This window comes from Diprion similis, chromosome 6, assembly GCF_021155765.1.
Source record: "Diprion similis isolate iyDipSimi1 chromosome 6, iyDipSimi1.1, whole genome shotgun sequence".
Taxonomy (NCBI): domain Eukaryota; kingdom Metazoa; phylum Arthropoda; class Insecta; order Hymenoptera; family Diprionidae; genus Diprion; species Diprion similis.
Window position 1 is genome coordinate 8,695,525 of NC_060110.1, and position 20,365 is coordinate 8,715,889.

The 20,365-nt window shown below is 39.2% G+C and overlaps 2 protein-coding genes across 2 annotated transcripts in view; one reads left to right on the forward strand and one right to left on the reverse strand.

The window, feature by feature from the left end:
• Positions 1-10,621, forward strand: part of LOC124406990 (Fanconi anemia group J protein homolog) — a 68,856-nt gene extending 58,235 nt beyond the window's left edge. The window contains exons 5-16 of the mRNA XM_046882746.1: positions 4,567-4,659; positions 4,902-5,049; positions 5,560-5,652; positions 5,835-5,928; positions 6,018-6,242; positions 6,743-6,976; positions 7,383-7,697; positions 7,803-8,084; positions 8,526-8,858; positions 8,988-9,184; positions 9,292-9,343; positions 9,423-10,621. Of these exons, the coding sequence (XP_046738702.1) occupies positions 4,567-4,659; positions 4,902-5,049; positions 5,560-5,652; positions 5,835-5,928; positions 6,018-6,242; positions 6,743-6,976; positions 7,383-7,697; positions 7,803-8,084; positions 8,526-8,858; positions 8,988-9,184; positions 9,292-9,343; positions 9,423-9,491 (2,135 nt within the window). The 3' untranslated portion in view covers positions 9,492-10,621. The remainder of the gene's footprint in view (positions 1-4,566; positions 4,660-4,901; positions 5,050-5,559; positions 5,653-5,834; positions 5,929-6,017; positions 6,243-6,742; positions 6,977-7,382; positions 7,698-7,802; positions 8,085-8,525; positions 8,859-8,987; positions 9,185-9,291; positions 9,344-9,422) is intronic.
• On the reverse strand, positions 10,130-11,093 carry LOC124406991 (coiled-coil domain-containing protein 86). Its single transcript, XM_046882747.1, has 3 exons — positions 10,812-11,093; positions 10,413-10,617; positions 10,130-10,296 (listed from the first exon to the last, which is right to left on the reverse strand). The coding sequence occupies exons 1-3, from the start codon at positions 10,985-10,987 to the stop codon at positions 10,216-10,218; spliced, it is 462 nt and encodes a 153-aa protein (XP_046738703.1). The 5' UTR covers positions 10,988-11,093; the 3' UTR covers positions 10,130-10,215.
• Positions 11,094-20,365: the final 9,272 nt, after the last annotated feature.

A 20,365-nucleotide genomic window follows, 5' to 3' on the forward strand; every position in this document is an offset into this window, starting at 1 on the left:
GTCGACCTCTTGACAAATCATAACAGGACATCAAGCCCTTAAACTGAAAGGACTGCTCCGCTCAGCCGCAGCTACCAAATCCAAGGTATTGAGTCTGTAACGCACACAAACTCCACAGGCGTGTACACAATTACCGACATACAGATCATGTACACAGGATCGCCGATTTTATTATAATTTCTGTGCCACCGGTGTGCAAATATTATATCCACGAACATGGCGATAGTGCAAAAATTCGTGAATTGATCAAGATGAGGGATTTAGGTTTGAGCAAAGATCGAAATCATTCGTACATACATACATACAGAAATAGACAGGAATTCATGGATCTAAAAAGGACAACTTAAAATACGATGAAAAGGAGCAACAAGAAACAGATAACAGACATGGAATGTTAGCCTAAGCGAAAGTTTCACAGTGTTTCATTGATGTAACTAACAAATAATAATGAGGCTTTAGACGTAGGAAAAAAAAACTAAAATAAAGGTATGACTTTAAAGCAGATATCAGTTAGACGAAAAGAAACGTAGCTTGTAAGCGAATAAAATGAATAGGCAATGAGGTAGGACAGACAGATGAATAGATAATGAGGTGAAGCAATAGATAGAAACAGATAGAGTAAGTAAGGAAGTTTACGGAGTTACATTTCTAATGAGGGCTCAAATATGTTTCCTATACAATACTTGATCGAAACTTGTCTACGCCTGATCAGGGCCGAATTTACTTGCTTGTTCAGAGCTTGACGAGGAAGCCTGCGTTGATACGCCACGTAACATTCCCGATAAGAACTATATCGCGTTATCTGATCCATGGAGTAAAAATTTCTAGCCGATAATCTACGTATGGAAATACCTTGTCGATAAAATGCGGCGCACAGCTTGTGCTTGATTAGAATTTGAAAACCGCGAAAGAATCGAGAGTGCAAATTCCCATAATTTTCAAAGAGGCAGTAGTGTTTCAAGATATACTATCGATTGGAATTTAAAAATACAGAGTGCCTGTGTTTTTCCGTCTCTCTTCCTCTCACTCTAGCTGCATCTTGCTTTCATTCTTCACCGCATTCACTGAATTGAGATTGGTAAATTATTTCCACCGTGCATTTACGGGAAATAATGAATTCAGAGCACAGCTGCCTGCTTGCGCATAACATGCCGAGGAAGAAACAGAGGCTAATAATTAATCCGCGTTATCACTGTCTGGTAACGGGTGGAATCTGAATTCAATCATTTCTCTGCCTGCAGCAGAGTGCAGGAGAAAACTTCTGACAAAGGTATAGCCTATAATGATGAATATGAATCACGAATGATTTACTCTATCGCTTGTATTCGAGCATCGCGACAGCTGTCATCCAAGACAACAAATCATTCAGCGAACAGAGGAGTGATTATAATATATCGCTTATTGTAGGCCTCGGCGACGAGATGAAAAAAACGATCAGGAGAACTGAAATGAGATAAAAATACGTTAATTCGAGTTTATCGACTGCATTGCGCGTGGTATTCAGTTCAAACCGACAGATTTCATTCATTCGCATTTCGTACTTATACATGTGTGCCGGGGTCACTGAATTTTAGCAAAGACTGGAGCTTTCACGTGATACACGCGTTCATCAAATAACCCGAATAATTGATAGTCGCGAGAGTCGAATGTGACACATCTGTGTGGCCAAAGCATGGTAAACGATGACATTTCCGCGTGGTTATAACCAGAAATGTACAATTTCATATTACAATTCAGTAACGCAAATATGCCAAGTGGTGAAAGTTTTAAACACAACAAGGATGTAATATTATAAATAACCTTTATTTACGTGGCTGTGAATAAGTGATGTTGAATCTTGAAATTAGAATCTAAATCGATGACAACTGCTTTATAAGAATTATACGTTGCGAATCTCTGGTATATTCGAGACTTGCCGCAAAATATACAAAATCTGTAAAGATGTTGTTTCAGGGAGTTTTGTACAGTGAAACCATATCGTAATTTTCTTGAAGATTCAACCTCGTTGTTATAATTTGTTAAAATTCATTTCATTTCAATATAAGTGATGGAGCTTAATGAATTGGAGGCTAATTTTAAGGAACTTTCAAGAAATCTTAACAAGAGACAAACGATGCACCTAACCTATGGATAATGTCGCAATCACGCCAGTAAATTCAGCTTACGATTAAATTCACGTCGGTGAGGAAATTTTACCCCGGACTGTATCCGAGGGTGAAAGCCTGTAGGGATTTTTCTCCCCTTGGGTGTTGGCTGCGCACCGTTCGTTGCTTGGCAACGGCACCCTCGAGGTCCGCGCTCTGATTGGCCCCTCTCCCCTTCTGTCGCCCATCCCGCGCCACCGATCCCCTATCTTAACCCTCGGCTCACTCTCCCTCCACCCTCCTCGCTCCTCCGGCGCCTCCATTCGGCTCTTCTCCCAGCTCGGGTCACCCTCAGTTACCCCTGCACGCACGCGTCTGTCCTTGGAGGACCCTCCAGTGCCCAAACTGGCGCTAACTCGTCCTCGTCATCCACAGGCGCTGCAACTCGGATGGGTAGGTAGAGGTAAGTTGTAGGTGCAAAATACATAGCGTGGGAAAAATATTTTTTCGAGGAAATTAGACGACGTATATACTCTGCCGATTTGATTTGCGATCTCTTCCGTTTTTCTTCGCTGCACCTTTATCATCATCATCGCCGTTGTCGTTATTATTATACCTGGGGATAAAAATCCTTTGAAGGCTTCACGTCTCCTCGCAATTTGGATCTTTGACGAGTTGAGGTGGAGCACGAGGGGGCGGGATGCGGTGGAATTAATTTTCCAAGTCCTGGAAACCCGCGCGCGGTCAGACTTGGTGCGGTTGGTCCTCCTCACCGTCTAAGGATTTGATTGCGAAACCCGGGTGATCCGAGCGTAACGCGATCCTAATCCGGGTGAAATCTAATTGAAAGCGAAGCAGAGACGTACCGAGCTTTAATCACGCTGTTGAGCTTTTTTGGATCTCGGAGGACCTTGCGGGGATTATGAGAAGATGTACAGAGAGTTATGGAAACTTCGAGTATTCGATGTACCTGTACTGCAGTCAATCGTCGCCGGCTGAACGGACTCTGTAAAGTGCAAAGAAACGACCAGCATAAGCTATCATATACCATTTACTAAGCGTGCTATGTTCAATAAACCCAGCTTGTATCGATCAGTTACATGCGTATTACGCAATCCCCTGGAAGAGAAAAGCGATGCGTGCCGGGTACCGGAAATATGCCACTAATTTTCGGAAGATGCAACGTTGATAATGCATTCGTGCTGTATAGAGTGGCGTATTGAATGTAAAACGTGGCAGAGGATAGTTGCGCTTAAAAAGTGCACGTTGATGCAGTAACGAAAGACTTCCTTTCATACTCAGCTTTGCGCTACATTACACTTGAACGTTGTAAAGTAGATGGAAGACAGCAAGGAAAAGCTCTAGTTATAAATGCAGTAAGATCTGAGATTAATGTTAAGAGGATACTGTAGTCAGTCCTTACCGGCCGAGTAAAATTTCGCTCTTTTTTACTATTATCGAAGTCTACGCAGCAATGCAACACACACTGAGTTTAACTGGTATGAATATTTGTGGAAAGTGTCTATGAACACTTGTAATGCAGATAGATATTTTGGAAAAGAAAGAACTTGCCGGACACTTGCTCATTGTTGAAGGCCAGCTAACGCATTCGTTGCAAGTATGTGTGACACTGGGACATGTAAGTATAATTGCAGATTGCACTATACAGTGTGATTATAATCTCGTTATAGATATTTTGAAAATAGATCATTGCGCGTGTAAGGTGCAACAGAATCGCCTTAAATCGAAACTTTGGCTCCGAAGCGAGTCTCTTTTAACTCGTTGAATTTCAAAGACGGTTAGATCCGAAGAAAAGAGATGAAATGAATAAATAGGATTTGAACGAAGGAGTCTATACGAGATTCCAATTGTTCCCGCGACTTTAAAATTGAACAAACGGCTCGAGCGAACGACTTCGCCTGGCGGCTCTTTCCATGGTCAAAAGGGCTTAAGTCGCGTCGGCGAGTTTCTTTTCGGATTAGGCCATTCTTCGGGCCCATTCTTTGAATGGGACATGTCCTCTTTTCAATCCTCTGCACTGCCGTGTTTTGACTGTACCGGCACTCGTGCGCGCACCTTCGCTTTCAACTCTTCGACAAACTCGCATTTCGCAATTGAGCGGACCATCTGTTCCGATAAAGAACTTAAATTCGATTCTTTCTTGGCTCAGGAATCTGTTTATGACGTTCATGTACATAAATAAGAAAAAATAAAAATGTTATACCTTGAAAACGTTTAGTTTAGTTTAGTACGATTAGTCTCACAGAAAGATGTGTTCGGTTAAATTAAGTGAACAAAGTTATTCTGATGAGTTTTTTTCTTGCTCATTATTGACGTACTCTTTTTCGAGTCAAATCGGTTCACCGATTCTTTATGCGGTTTAGGAACTGTGTCACTGCGCTACAGTATTGGAGAATAAAATTATTATGAAATTAGTGTATAAGGATAAGTGCGCATCCCATTATTTAATTTATTGTTATAGATAAAGGCGACAAGGTATGTGTACCGTCGACTACGGAAGCGGAAAATGGTAAACCTAGGCGGAGCTGCGCGGAGAACTGCAACAATGTTATCGGTAGGTATTATCAATGGCAAACATATAGAATTTCGTAAGTCAGAAACAATGCGTTGAAGAAAAAATAATTTCACAGTCACTTGAATTTGTAAAATATTTCATTTGGTTATCACCAAATATTATATATCCATATAGTATATATAGATCACAAATATTTAGTTGATAGTAATGTTAAAATTATGTTAGGTATAATTTCGATGAATACAAAAATAACACGATTTTCACTTTGCAAAATTTTGTAGAGATTTCCGACGACAATGATTTTCAACCGTGTAAAAAAATTTGTCGTTCGCAATCGTCAAACTCCATGTGCCAAGCCGAAAAGACATCCACGCAAAACGTCGGAGATGACGACATCGATGCGCTCTTTGAAAACCCGAAAGTAAAAAGGTAGGGTTAGATTTCAAGGTTACATCAACAATATCATTTCAATTTCTGAAATCAGCACAGTAACGATTTGATTTTGTTGGAAGTACAAGTAAATGTGGAATGACTAACTATTTAGTGTAATTATAGTTGTTATTGCAACATTAAATCTCTAGTTCATTAGATCTTTTCAGTTAAATCAGGTCTTAACGTCAATTTATTGTTGCCCCAATATCAAATTATCGCAATTGTTACGAGAAAATATGGTACAAGTGACCATAATTATAAAATATGGTAACACACGTTGGATTTTTTGTTTAGCTACAAAACTTAGTTTCATTTGGTACCTAGCAGTATATTTTACCGTTATGGTGAAAACTAAATATGGTAATAAATGTAAAGGATTTCATAGTAACTAGAACAAGAAATTCATCTTGATGTACCAACATTTCACTCTTACGTAAATTTAAAAAAAATTTTGAACTATATCTTTCCATTTACTTATTTTCGTGAAACCGTAATTGTGAATTTCAGAAAGGTACCAAAAATATATTACGGATCGCGGACGCACAAGCAAATAGAGCAGGTGATCAGGGAATTGAAGAAAACTGCGTACGCCTATAAAAAGTGAGTGAATATCATCGGCGACAAGACAATTTCTTATTGAATTGTTTCTTGCGAAATTTTCATTCTTAAAAATTAAGGAGGATGAACAAAATGTTACTATTTTTTTTTTATTATATAAACAACCGGTCTTTCACCATAGCTATTATTTTTAATCATTGTGTGATCTACGATAACTTCAACAGAATGACGATACTGAGCAGCAGGGAGTTCACTTGCATACAGGGGGGTGATCAGAATAAAACCGAGTTATGCACAAAGCTCCTGGATCCAACCAAGGTGCGTAGCAAGTTATTGTTATTCGTTCTGAATGGTCAAAAGCAGATACCCACGACACGATGCAGTCTAACGATCCATTTCAATTGCAGGGTCAAGGGTGCAGGTATTTCAGCGAAAAAGCTAGAAACAGAATATCGACAAACTGGGCTCTACACGGATTAGGAATCAACGGACCTTGGGATATCGAAGATTTGGTGAAAGTTGGCAAACAAGAAGCAGCCTGTCCCTATTTTGCAGCGAGGGATCTTATGATGGAAGCCGAAATTATTTTCTGTCCTTATAATTATTTAGTTGACCGAAATATACGCGAAAGTGTGAGTCTCTTTTCTAATGGAAATGTTCGTATGATAAATCATAAAATGTAATGGAGGAATGCAGCGTGTAATTTGTTACATGGTTTATCTTGGAAATTCGATAAAACATATAAGAAATCACAGAATAAATTAGATAAGCATGAATCATCAGATATACTAGATCAAAAATCATACAGTCAACTATACCTATGGTTGATATTTGATTTTTGATATTATATTGACTGTATTGATATGATATCTGATTGTGTGTGGTTTTGTAATTTATTATGTGATTTCTCATATATTTTATCAATTTTCCAAGATAAATCATATAATAAATTACACGCTGAATTCTTCCACAACATTTTCTTATCTAACAGACGAAAATTTTCAGTAGGGTTATATTTACAAATTTCATTGATGGTGTAATGATGACCCTAGCAATACAGGTACCTGATACATATATGTACATATACAAATATGTGTAAGTTTATTTATATTTTTTCTATCTGCAATTATAGATGCAAATAAATCTCCAAGGTGCGATCGTAATTCTTGACGAGGCTCACAATATCGAAGAGATGAGCAGGGATGTGGGAAGCTTGTTCTTTCGGGTAGATAAAATTTCAGAAGTTATAGCCGAGTCCAAGCTGCTTTGTATAAAACGAAAAGAGGATTACGCTACGTATAAAACAATTGAAACGTATCTCGAGAATCTTGTGGAATTCATTCACGTCAATAACCTTAATACGGTGGTAGGTGAATTATATTTATAGAAACTATATTTGTGGAAATTATATTTTTTCACATTTAATCTATCCGGAATACTCTGTAGATGTTTTTGTCAACTCTCGAATCGAACTCATTATCAGAGCGATTCTATCGCCGTAAAATGAACGAGGTTTCAATTTTAGTTTCTTCAAAATTTCCCTGGTTATATATTACCTCGTTGGAAAAAATTTCTCATCCTTGAAATTTTAACTCTAGATCTTCCATATCAGTTTCCCATATGCTCGATGAAGCCAAACTTTAATCTATTCTAAACTTACTATATATATCAATTCTACAGCGGATATTTGCACAAAAGCTCCCATAACTTTTTCCTCTAACCCATACAATCCGATATGTTTTATAAAATGATTATTATGTGATGAACTGTAGGACAAATTCAGCGAAACGTGTAGCAGCGATTTTTGGACGGGTGTTCAGCTTTGCGAATTGTTCAATATTCACTCGTTGGGAAAGGAAACTGCGATAAGATTCGATAAAGCTGCCGCAGAGGCAATAATGGATTTCAACAAAGCAAAAGAGGAGATGTCTAACAACCAGGAAATTGAACCATTCCCTGTAATAACACCAATGACGAAAAGGTTTTTGGAAGATCTCACACTCGCTCTTCAAGTTATGGCATCGGAAAAACTCGCCAGCGATTACAGGGCCTGCATTGTAGAAGCTTATGTCAAAGATTTTTCCCAAGTAAGTGAAATTGTAAATATAATCAATCAATTCCAAAAATATTTCAGGTGGTTTAAAAGATCGTGTTTGTCGTAAAATCCTAAACATAATGCTTCTTCAATTTAGGGGTATTCCGAAAAGCGTTTGCGCACTCTTCAGATGCTCTGCATGAATCCAGCCGTCGTTTTTGCGCCTTTAGCGAACGCTGCAAGGTCCGTCGTTCTCGCATCCGGCACTCTGTCGCCAACAAGTTCGTTTCAAAGTGAATTGGGAACTGCCTTTCCACACAAGCTAGACGCAAATCATGTCGTGCCGAAAGAAAATGTCTACATTCGAGGAATTGGATGCGGCCCGACCGGAGTTCAGCTCAAGGCGAACTACGCCAATGTGAACTCCTTGAGTTTTCAAGTAAGAAGCTAAATTACATATTTTTGCGTTGTCTATTCGGTTAAGATCTACCAAATTACAATTTAGAGCAGAACGAAAATATTTGCAAATGCGATAAATCTCCGTCGAATGCAAAATCTTTTATGCGCATTTCGATCAAGTCAGTCATCTGATATTCTGGAACGTTGAATATATGCAACTACACATCATTCCAAGGTTAAGATCACTCGCTATTATCTTATCTAAATTGACAAGAGCTTGACCAATTCTACGGGTCATTTTCATTAAACGCTTGGTTTCGTCCGAAAAATTACATCCGAATATTTCAAATCGTTTTCGCGAAATTTAGGGTACATAATACGCTGTGTACACAGACACAGACACAGCAAAGTACGCGTTAAATATTCTTTCAAGATATAATGAAAACACCGAATCGCTTAATCAACCCGAATATGTCTCCAGGATGAATTAGGAAGGCTGGTTCTCGATGTTTGCAAAGTTGTGCCGCACGGAGTTCTCTGCTTTTTCTCTTCATACAGTATGATGCAAAAGCAGATAGACAGATGGAAGCTAAATTCTACTTGGGAACACCTAGAAGGTATGAAACATGTCCTTCAGGAGCCACGAGGATCCAGTAACCTCGAACCGGTGATGCAGAAATTCAGAGAAATCATTAAATCGACATCGGAAGGGCCGCAAGGCGGCATTACGGGAGCTCTGTTGCTCGCAGTTTTTAGGGGGAAAGTCGCTGAAGGAATTGACTTCAGCGATAACGAGGCACGGTGTGTCATGGCGGTATGTCTGATGATTATTATTTTGTGTATACAATTTCAATGAATGCATTTCATGTATCATTGGTAAATGCAAAGAATTGTATGAACAACTGTTTGATTCTCAATTGTAAATTGCGATTGAACAACGCAGGTCGGGATACCCTACGCTGTCAGAAAAGATCCCTCGGTAGATACGAAATTCACGTACAATGACATGAATCAGCCAAGAGGTTTGCTCAAAGGTGGCGAGTGGTACACTGTGCAGGCCTTTAGGGCATTGAATCAAGCGCTCGGACGTTGTGTCAGACATCGAAACGATTGGGGAGCCGTACTTCTTATCGACCAACGGTGAGCTCGACACCCATAGTGCATGTTAATTTTTTTTTTCCACCTATCGAACTTCTTTCAACACTTGGTAATTCAATTACCGAAATTCTGCAACACTTTGGTTACAGGTTTACCGAAAAATCCAGTTACAACTATTTACCAAAATGGGTAAAGACAATGGTAAGTGAAAAGTTTTGCTCACTAATTCAGTTTTTGTATTTTCACGGTAAACTGTTTATCCTGAATTTTCTACTTTCAGTGGAGAGATTCTGCGCGGTATAATCTCACCCAAGAACTAGAGCAGTTTGTTGGCAGACATGTGGAATGAACAAAAAATGAAAAATCTGGTTCCGTTGAGCAAAAAGTTTTGTCTCCGTAACATATGCATACAGACTTTGAAATATTATCGTGTTGATCCTTAACAACCGTTGTTACTTCCGGTGAATATATTCGTCTTATCTTACGAATCAGAAATAGTTTCTAATCATTACTCTCTGTGACTCTACCAAACATCAAGAAGCAATAATGCACGATCACAACACTTTTTCGTATTTATGTTTTTAGTAAGTTGTATTACACCAGTTTTGCAAACTAATTTTTGGCCGCTTCACCAATTTTATAATTGTACCTTGTGAAGTTCAACAGACGATAGCCTTTGTTAGGTGCTACGCAATAACTACGAGATGATGTTAATGGGCATCAGAAATAACATTCCTAATTTCATATTACAAGGTAAATACCTCCGTATATTCCCGCTTGATGCGCGTATGTAGGGAGATTTCTTTTTACATATTATTTTCTTTTTTAATATTAGAACCTTATTCCAGTAATATTTAGTTTAGAAATGAGTATTTTGGAGTGTTTTTTGTTTGGAATTTTCCTGCACTGAAATGCAAGAGCAAAATGTAATGTGTTCTTAAATGTACTGATGGTGCAAATTGAAAGTTGATGTACGTCTGTAATTGTGTGAAGAAGTGATTTTATAAAGAAAATTTGAATCGTTTGTACAAGATAAGGTTGTACCATGTTATTTCATTTAAGTTAGGGATTAATTACATATTCGTTGTATCACGTTTCTCCAACTTCCTTAAGTTTTTTTTCTTCATCTTCTTTATCTTTGATGTATTTTTTATCTGCAATTACAGAATTTCATTTTATCACTTGACAAGAAATGTTCATATTACACGTATACTAAAAATAGATCAAAATTTCATGAAGATTTATATATTGTGAAATCCAGTGAACTTACAACTTGTACAATTTCACTTTTTTTTCTATTCTCTTCGGCTCGCTTCAGGTTCTCAATTCTTCTTTGTTTTTTTGCCTCTCTTTCTGATTCACGTCGAGCAATAACAGATCTCGATAACTCTTTGATACGCTTCATGTCATCCCTTAATTTTTGCTTCTTTTCAAAGGAGAGACGAGTACCCCGAGTTTTAATTATTGATGAAAATCTAAACAACAATTTGTAAAGAAACAGTTTGATTTAGTCAAGTTCTTCAGTGGTTTTCGAAGAAACATTTTAATGCTATTCAACCAACATATATTATCGAATGAATAAAATAACCAATATTTATCAAAGAAATATTCAGCGGCAAAATTGTCACTTGAGAACTGTATTGAATATAAAATGGTTGATATTTTTCACCTGGTTTTTTGTTCCTTCCAAACTCTTCCAGACTTTGGTTTGCCTTTTGGTATAGTGAGCTTCTCCACGTGTTTTTCCAGCTTGTTTACTTTCTTCAATGGATTACTCATAGTTGGTTTTGCCTTGTCACCCAATATGTCTTCCACACGAATAACGTTTTCTTTGACTTCAGTCATATTTACATCAATTTTCTGGAATACCCTCCACTTATTCTTTATGACAGCAGGACTACTCTTTGAGGTTACTACACGCTAAACAACAGCCGTGGATTGTAGGTTAGGTATCGAAGGAACGAAGACATGCTAAGCCATGTCACCATGAGGACCGTAAATCGTAGGACGATCTCTGACGGTAAAGGAACGCGTCGATAATCAAGGCAACCGTAACTAGAACTAATCGCTTACCGACGAGTGACACCAGCCTCTGCTGGTACTCTGCCGGTAATTTGGGTTTACCAAATGTCGACTAAGTTTCAACACAGAAAGGATTGGCATAGACCGCCTGTACTAAACAAAAAAGAATATCGTGTAGCAAGGTAATTTCGGTATGATGAAAAAAGCATTGCCATTCGAGTGCGAATTTTACATTTTGTATTGTACCTACGGGTACACGTATTTCGATATACTGAACAAATTAGAGTCGCGATTTGTTGCCAACCGAAAACAAGTTATTCGGAAGGTTAAGGCATTTATGCATTTTATTGTATGTAATTGGCGCAAGGTTTTGTATTACACCGAAAGAAATGTAATATAGATTTTACATCTCCTGTAGTGAATATATTTTCATATATACAATATAATATTATGAATATAATAGATTTTGTGTCTGTTCATCGTTTTATTCCGTACGAAGAAACTGGTCATGGTTTTTGTCGCTAGCCAGAAGAATAGGTACATCGCTGAAAGAAGGAAACTGGTGCAATTGCAGGCACGACGCAAGTGCTAATCCTATTAACGAAATCAATTCGAGAAAATTGATGCAGAGGCTCAAAAAAAAAAACGGGAGCGCCTGTGCTCGAGCTCTTAGGCCAACGGCATGTCGTCGCGGTGATGAATTGCCTTTCAGTAGTACGTTAGGCGATCCGCTCGAGGTACTTGTAGGAAATTCAAAATATGCCGAAATCAGAAACGATTACTTTATTTATGTCATTTGGCAGGACTCTTATGATTGAATTGTGAATCTCTTTCAAGTTTTGCAGAAATTTTAACAGATTTTGAAACAAGCTGATTTCGAAATTCACACGCAGGCTATATTGCCATGATTTCACGAAAAGAAACAATTGCTAATTTTAGTCTGGAACTAATAATTTCCAGATTACACGCGTAGTGATTGTATGCGGAAACGATTGAGGTTCTATCTCCAAATTATTATTTCAAAGTAAAGAGCTAAATAATCAATCGTATATCCCATCGCACTTCAGACTTGAGTGGAATCCAGATTTATAATGTCGAGGTTTAACAGAATCATTATGCAAGAATATTGTCGATTCATTCGGAGGTTCATTACTGAGGTGCGAAGTGAGTTTGCTTATTACTATATCTACTATACTTATACCTTTAAGAGCAAGATAAGTTACCTCTCATTAAGCGCCTTCAAATCGATCAGTGATGGGCGTACCACTTTATTACTAATGCTTAATTTTTCAGTGAAGTAGGAAAAAATGTGGAAAGATGAAAAAAAAAAGCATAAATTGTGTGTATATTAAAAAGTTAATTCCGGTCCTGCGCACGTTTTGCGAACGAATGATTCATTGAACAATACGATCTTCGATTCTATTCTGATTCTTTGGTTGGAAATTGAATTCAATTCAGTTTGTACATACAACTGCAATAGCTTTTGCCAGCTTGACTAGTAAGCCAGCTAGTCTCATAATCAATTTGTACGACTCTTTCTGGGCTAATTGAACTCTGAGGAGTTCAATAAAGAGATCTGGGAGACCAAAGAACTGACATTTGGGAAAATGCGGGAAAAGTACAGTGGAAAAGGATACTTTTTTCATTTTAACACAAGTTGATATCATATCACACATCATATATCGTATTCTGGCAGTAGTGTATTGCAGTTATGCGCATGACAATACTTAAATTGTTATGGATAGTATAGGTATAACTATTTGATGAATTTGAAGTGATATTCTACTTAAGACAATGTGAACTGCGCATCTGTAATTTCTTTATATTATGTTATATTTCTTTATATTTGTTATAATTTGATGGATAGATAAAAAACGTAGTAATTGATGGTACTTGTATTTTTTTTATCTTGCACTCGTGTAACTTTTGTGAACTTGATGAATTACCAGACACTGACACCTGACCACTTGTACTAGAATTAAGAAAATTCGAATAAACTGGAACGTTAAATGTTGAATTTGTGATTTTTTTTCCGCATACCTTTTACAAAACCCATTGCAGATTTCAAGTGTGTTTGCCTTAACTCTTGATCTGTTTTTCATCGCGTGGACCTTGCTTTTGGGATTTAAATCTGATCGATTCCGTGAAAACGACAAACAGAACCTCAGTATCAGCAGAGGAGCGACGGTTGAGTGATACTACAAAATTTCTTCGGTCTTCAGAAGTAACTCTTAATCCATTGCTCGCGGCGTATCGGGACTGCGTTCAATCGATTGCCCTCGCAAAATCATGTCAGGATAAAGCATCAAAAAGTAGTCTCTAGCACTTTTGCGAATCGTGAAGGTTCTGGCCAAATATTCCATAGGTAAAGCCTCACTTTTTTTGTGGCTAAAAACTCATTTATCCTGGAAGCGATATGTATGACCCGTTCCAGACCAATTGGACCCCACGGAACTCAGCAGAGATCAGACATAGAACAGTTGAGCAGCAGCAGAACTGACTGACCAAATCTTTTGTTTTTCGGTTGCAACTTTTGATGCGCTGGTCGCAGCGTATTCCGAATGCGCTTAATCGATTTCTCTCGCAAAATTACATCGGAATAGTGCCTTAACGAATTATTAGCAGCACTTTTCAAAGTCGTCGAAATTTTCGCCAGAAATCCAAAGGGGTTAGCCTTACTTTCTTGGTCATTTTTGGAGCCGAGAAATTTTCGTCTCGGAATCGATTCGTATGACCATTTCTAGAGTAATTCGACCCCCAGGAACTCAGAAAATACATTGAAAAGAGCGTCAGACCAACAGCAGAGAAATGACGACGAAAATCTGCAGTTTTTTGGCTGTAACTTTTGATGCGTTGCTCGCAGCGTATTCGGACTGCGCTAAATCAATTTCTCTCGCAAAATTACGTCGGAATGGTGCCTTGGGATATTATTAGCAGCACTTTTCGAAGTCGTCGAAATTTTCGCCAAAAATCCAAAGGGGTTAGCCTTACTTTTTTGGTCATTTTGGGAGCTGAGAATTTTTCGTCTCGGAATCGATTCGTATGACCAGTTCTAGAGAAATTCGACGCCCAGGAACTCAAAAAATGCATTGAAAAGAGCGTCAGACGAACAGCAGAAAAATGACGATGAAAATCTGCAGTTTTTTGGCTGTAACTTTTGATGCGTTGCTCGCAGCGTATTCGGACTGCGCTCAATCGATTTCTCTCGCAAAATTACGTCGGAATAGTGCCTTAACGAATTATTGGCAGCACTTTCCAAAGTCGTCGAAATTTTCGCCAAAAATCCAAAGGGGTTAGCCTTACTTTTTTGGTCATTTTGGGAGCTGAGAATTTTTCGTCTCGGAATCGATTCGTGTGACCATTTCTAGAGAAATTCGACCCCCACGAACTCAGAAAATGCATTAAAAAGAGCGTCAGACGAACAGCAGAAAAATGACGATGAAAATCTGCAGTTTGTTGGATGTAACTTTTGATGCGTTACTCGCAGCGTATTGGGACTGCGCTTAATCGATTTCTCTCGCAAAATTACGTCGGAATAGTGCCTTAACGAATTATTAGCAGCACTTTTCAAAGTCGTCGAAATTTCCGCCGAAAATCCAAAGGGGTTAGCCTTACTTTCTTGGTCATTTTGGAAGCTGAGAATTTTTCGTCCTGGAATCGATTCGTACGACCATTTCTAGAGTAATTTGACCCCGGGAACTTAGAAAATGCATTAAAAAGAGCGTCGGACCAACAGCAGAGAAATGACGATGAAAATCCGCAGTTTTTTGGCTGTAACTTTTGATGCGTTGCTCGCAGCGTATTTGGACTGCGCTCAATCAATTTCTCTCGCAAAATTACGTCGGAATAGTGCCTTAACGAATTATTAGCAGCACTTTTCAAAGTCGTCGAAATTTTCGCCGAAAATCCAGAGGGGTTAGCCTTACTTTTTTGGTCATTTTTGGAGCCAAGAATTTTTCGTCTCCGAATCGATTTGTATGACCCTATTGAGATGAATTGGACGCCCAGGAACTCAGAAAACACAACAAAAAAAGCGTAGGACCAACGGCAGAGAAATGAAGACGCAAAGACCAGCAGCAGAAAAATTGAGAAAATACATCTTTCGTTTTGTGGCTGTAACTTTTAATCCGTTGCTCGCAGCGCATTCGGACTGCGATCAATCGATTTCTCTCGCAAAATTACGTCGGAATAGTGCCGGAAAGAATTTATTGCAGCACTTTTCAGAATCGTCGGAATTTTCGCGAAAAATCCAGAGGGGTTAGCCTTACTTTTTTGGTCATTTTTGGAGCCAAGAATTTTTCGTCTCCGAATCGATTCGTATGACCCTATTTAGATGAATTGGACGCCCAGGAACTCAGAAAACACAACAAAAAAAGCGTTGGACCAACGGCAGAGAAATGAAGACGCAGAGACCAGCAGCAGAAAAGTTGAGAAAATACATCTTTCGTTTTTCGGCTGTAACTTTTGATCCGTTGCTCGCAGCGCATTCGGACTGCGATCAATCGTTTTCTCTCGCAAAATTACGTCGAAATAGTGCCTGAACGAATTTGTTGCAGTACTTTTCAGAATCGTCAAAATTTTCGCAAAAAATCCAAAGGGGTTAGCCTTACTTTTTTGGTCATTTTTGGAGCCAAGAATTTTTCGTCTCCGAATCGATTTGTTTGACCCTATTTAGATGAATTGGACGCCCAGGAACTCAGAAAACACAACAAAAAAAGCGTTGGACCAACGGCAGAGAAATGAAGACGCAGAGACCAGCAGCAGAAAAGTTGAGAAAATACATCTTTCGTTTTTCGGCTGTAACTTTTGATCCGTTGCTCGCAGCGCATTCGGACTGCGATCAATCGTTTTCTCTCGCAAAATTACGTCGAAATAGTGCCTGAACGAATTTGTTGCAGTACTTTTCAGAATCGTCAAAATTTTCGCAAAAAATCCAAAGGGGTTAGCCTTACTTGTTTGGTCATTTTTGGAGCCAAGAATTTTTCGACTCCGAATCGATTTGTATGACCCTATTTGGATGAATTGGACGCCCAGGAACTCAGAAAACACAACAAAAAAAGCGTAGGACCAACGGCAGAGAAATGAAGACGCAAAGACCAGCAGCAGAAAAATTGAGAAAATACATCTTTCGTTTTGTGGCTGTAACTTTTGATCCGTTGCTCGCAGCGCATTCGGACTGCGATCAATCGTTTTCTCTCGCGAAATTACGTCGGAATAGTGCCTGAACGAATTTGTTGCAATACTTTTCAGAATCGTCGAAATTTTCGCGAAAAATCCAAAGGGGTTAGCCTTACTTTTGTGGTCATTTTTGGAGCCAAGAATTTTTCGACTCCGAATCGATTTGTATGACCCTATTTAAATGAATTGGACGCCCAGGAACTCAGAAAACACAACAAAAAAAGCGTTGGACCAACGGCAGAGAAATGAAGACGCAGAGACCAGCAGCAGAAAAGTTGAGAAAATACATCTTTCGTTTTTCGGCTGTAACTTTTGATCCGTTGCTCGCAGCGCATTCGGACTGCGATCAATCGTTTTCTCTCGCAAAATTACGTCGAAATAGTGCCTGAACGAATTTGTTGCAGTACTTTTCAGAATCGTCAAAATTTTCGCAAAAAATCCAAAGGGGTTAGCCTTACTTTTTTGGTCATTTTTGGAGCCAAGAATTTTTCGTCTCCGAATCAATTTGTATGACCCTATTTAGATGAATTGGACGCCCAGGAACTCAGAAAACACAACAAAAAAAGCGTTGGACCAACAGCAGAGAAATGAAGACGCAAAGACCAGCAGCAGAAAAGTTGAGGAAATACATCTTTCGTTTTTCGGCTGTAACTTTTGATCCGTTGCTCGCAGCGCATTCGGACTGCGATCAATCGTTTTCTCTCGCAAAATTACGTCGAAATAGTGCCTGAACGAATTTGTTGCAATACTTTTCAGAATCGTCGAAATTTTCGCAAAAAATCCAAAGGGATTAGCCTTACTTTTGTGGTCATTTTTGAAGCCAAGAATTTTTCGACTCCGAATCGATTTGTATGACCCTATTTAGATGAATTGGACGCCCAGGAACTCAGAAAACACAACAAAAAAAGCGTTGGACCAACGGCAGAGAAATGAAGACGCAGAGACCAGCAGCAGAAAAGTTGAGAAAATACATCTTTCGTTTTTCGGCTGTAACTTTTGATCCGTTGCTCGCAGCGCATTCGGACTGCGATCAATCGTTTTCTCTCTCAAAATTACGTCGGATTAGTGCCTGAACGAATTCGTTGCAATACTTTTCAGAATCGTCGAAATTTTCGCAAAAAATCCAAAGGGGTTAGCCTTACTTTTTTGGTCATTTTTGGAGCCAAGAATTTGTCGACTCCGAATCGATTTGTATGACCCTATTTGGATGAATTGGACGCCCAGGAACTCAGAAAACACAACAAAAAAAGCGTAGGACCAACGGCAGAGAAATGAAGACGCAAAGACCAGCAGCAGAAAAATTGAGAAAATACATCTTTCGTTTTGTGGCTGTAACTTTTGATCCGTTGCTCGCAGCGCATTCGGACTGCGATCAATCGTTTTCTCTCGCAAAATTACGTCGGAATAGTGCCTGAACGAATTTGTTGCAATACTTTTCAGAATCGTCGAAATTTTCGCAAAAAATCCAAAGGGGTTAGCCTTACTTTTGTGGTCATTTTTGGAGCCAAGAATTTTTCGACTCCGAATCGATTTGTATGACCCTATTTAAATGAATTGGACGCCCAGGAACTCAGAAAACACAACAAAAAAAGCGTTGGACCAACGGCAGAGAAATGAAGACGCAAAGACCAGCAGCAGAAAAATTGAGAAAATACATCTTTCGTTTTGTGGCTGTAACTTTTGATCCGTTGCTCGCAGCGCATTCGGACTGCGATCAATCGATTTCTCTCGCAAAATTACGTCGGAATAGTGCCTGAATGAATTTATTGCAGCACTTTTCAGAATCGTCGGAATTTTCGCGAAAAATCCAAAGGGGTTAGCCTTACTTTTTTGGTCATTTTTGGAGCCAAGAATTTTTCGTCTCCGAATCGATTTGTATGACCCTATTTCGATGAATTGGACGCCCAGGAACTCAGAAAACACAACGAAAAAAGCGTTGGACCAACGGCAGAGAAATGAAGACGCAGAGACCAGCAGCAGAAAAGTTGAGGAAATACATCTTTCGTTTTTCGGCTGTAACTTTTGATCCGTTGCTCGCAGCGCATTCGGACTGCGATCAATCGTTTTCTCTCGCAAAATTACGTCGGATTAGTGCCTGAACGAATTTGTTACAATACTTTTCAGAATCGTCGAAATTTTCGCGAAAAATCCAAAGGGGTTAGCCTTACTTTTTTGGTCATTTTTGGAGCCAAGAATTTTTCGTCTCCGAATCGATTTGTATGACCCTATTTAGATGAATTGGACGCCCAGGAACTCAGAAAACACAACAAAAAAAGCGTTGGACCAACGGCAGAGAAATGAAGACGCAGAGACCAGCAGCAGAAAAGTTGAGAAAATACATCTTTCGTTTTTCGGCTGTAACTTTTGATCCGTTGCTCGCAGCGCATTCGGACTGCGATCAATCGTTTTCTCTCGCAAAATTACGTCGGATTAGTGCCTGAACGAATTTGTTGCAATACTTTTCAGAATCGTCGAAATTTTCGCAAAAAATCCAAAGGGGTTAGCCTTACTTTTTTGGTCATGTTTGGAGCCAAGAATTTTTCGACTCCGAATCGATTTGTATGACCCTATTTGGATGAATTGGACGCCCAGGAACTCAGAAAACACAACAAAAAAAGCGTAGGACCAACGGCAGAGAAATGAAGACGCAAAGACCAGCAGCAGAAAAATTGAGAAAATACATCTTTCGTTTTGTGGCTGTAACTTTTGATCCGTTGATCGCAGCGCATTCGGACTGCGATCAATCGTTTTCTCTCGCGAAATTACGTCGGAATAGTGCCTGAACGAATTTGTTGCAATACTTTTCAGAATCGTCGAAATTTTCGCGAAAAATCCAAAGGGGTTAGCCTTACTTTTGTGGTCATTTTTGGAGCCAAGAATTTTTCGACTCCGAATCGATTTGTATGACCCTATTTAAATGAATTGGACGCCCAGGAACTCAGAAAACACAACAAAAAAAGCGTTGGACCAACGGCAGAGAAATGAAGACGCAGAGACCAGCAGCAGAAAAGTTGAGAAAATACATCTTTCGTTTTTCGGCTGTAACTTTTGATCCGTTGCTCGCAGCGCATTCGGACTGCGATCAATCGTTTTCTCTCGCAAAATTACGTCGAAATAGTGCCTGAACGAATTTGTTGCAGTACTTTTCAGAATCGTCAAAATTTTCGCAAAAAATCCAAAGGGGTTAGCCTTACTTTTTTGGTCATTTTTGGAGCCAAGAATTTTTCGTCTCCGAATCGATTTGTTTGACCCTATTTAGATGAATTGGACGCCCAGGAACTCAGAAAACACAACAAAAAAAGCGTTGGACCAACGGCAAAGAAATGAAGACGCAGAGACCAGCAGCAGAAAAGTTGAGAAAATACATCTTTCGTTTTTCGGCTGTAACTTTTGATCCGTTGCTCGCAGCGCATTCGGACTGCGATCAATCGTTTTCTCTCGCAAAATTACGTCGAAATAGTGCCTGAACGAATTTGTTGCAGTACTTTTCAGAATCGTCAAAATTTTCGCAAAAAATCCAAAGGGGTTAGCCTTACTTTTTTGGTCATTTTTGGAGCCAAGGATTTTTCGACTCCGAATCGATTTGTATGACCCTATTTGGATGAATTGGACGCCCAGGAACTCAGAAAACACAACAAAAAAGCGTAGGACCAACGGCAGAGAAATGAAGACGCAAAGACCAGCAGCAGAAAAATTGAGAAAATACATCTTTCGTTTTGTGGCTGTAACTTTTGATCCGTTGCTCGCAGCGCATTCGGACTGCGATCAATCGTTTTCTCTCGCGAAATTACGTCGGAATAGTGCCTGAACGAATTTGTTGCAATACTTTTCAGAATCGTCGAAATTTTCGCGAAAAATCCAAAGGGGTTAGCCTTACTTTTGTGGTCATTTTTGGAGCCAAGAATTTTTCGACTCCGAATCGATTTGTATGACCCTATTTAAATGAATTGGACGCCCAGGAACTTAGAAAACACAACAAAAAAAGCGTTGGACCAACGGCAGAGAAATGAAGACGCAGAGACC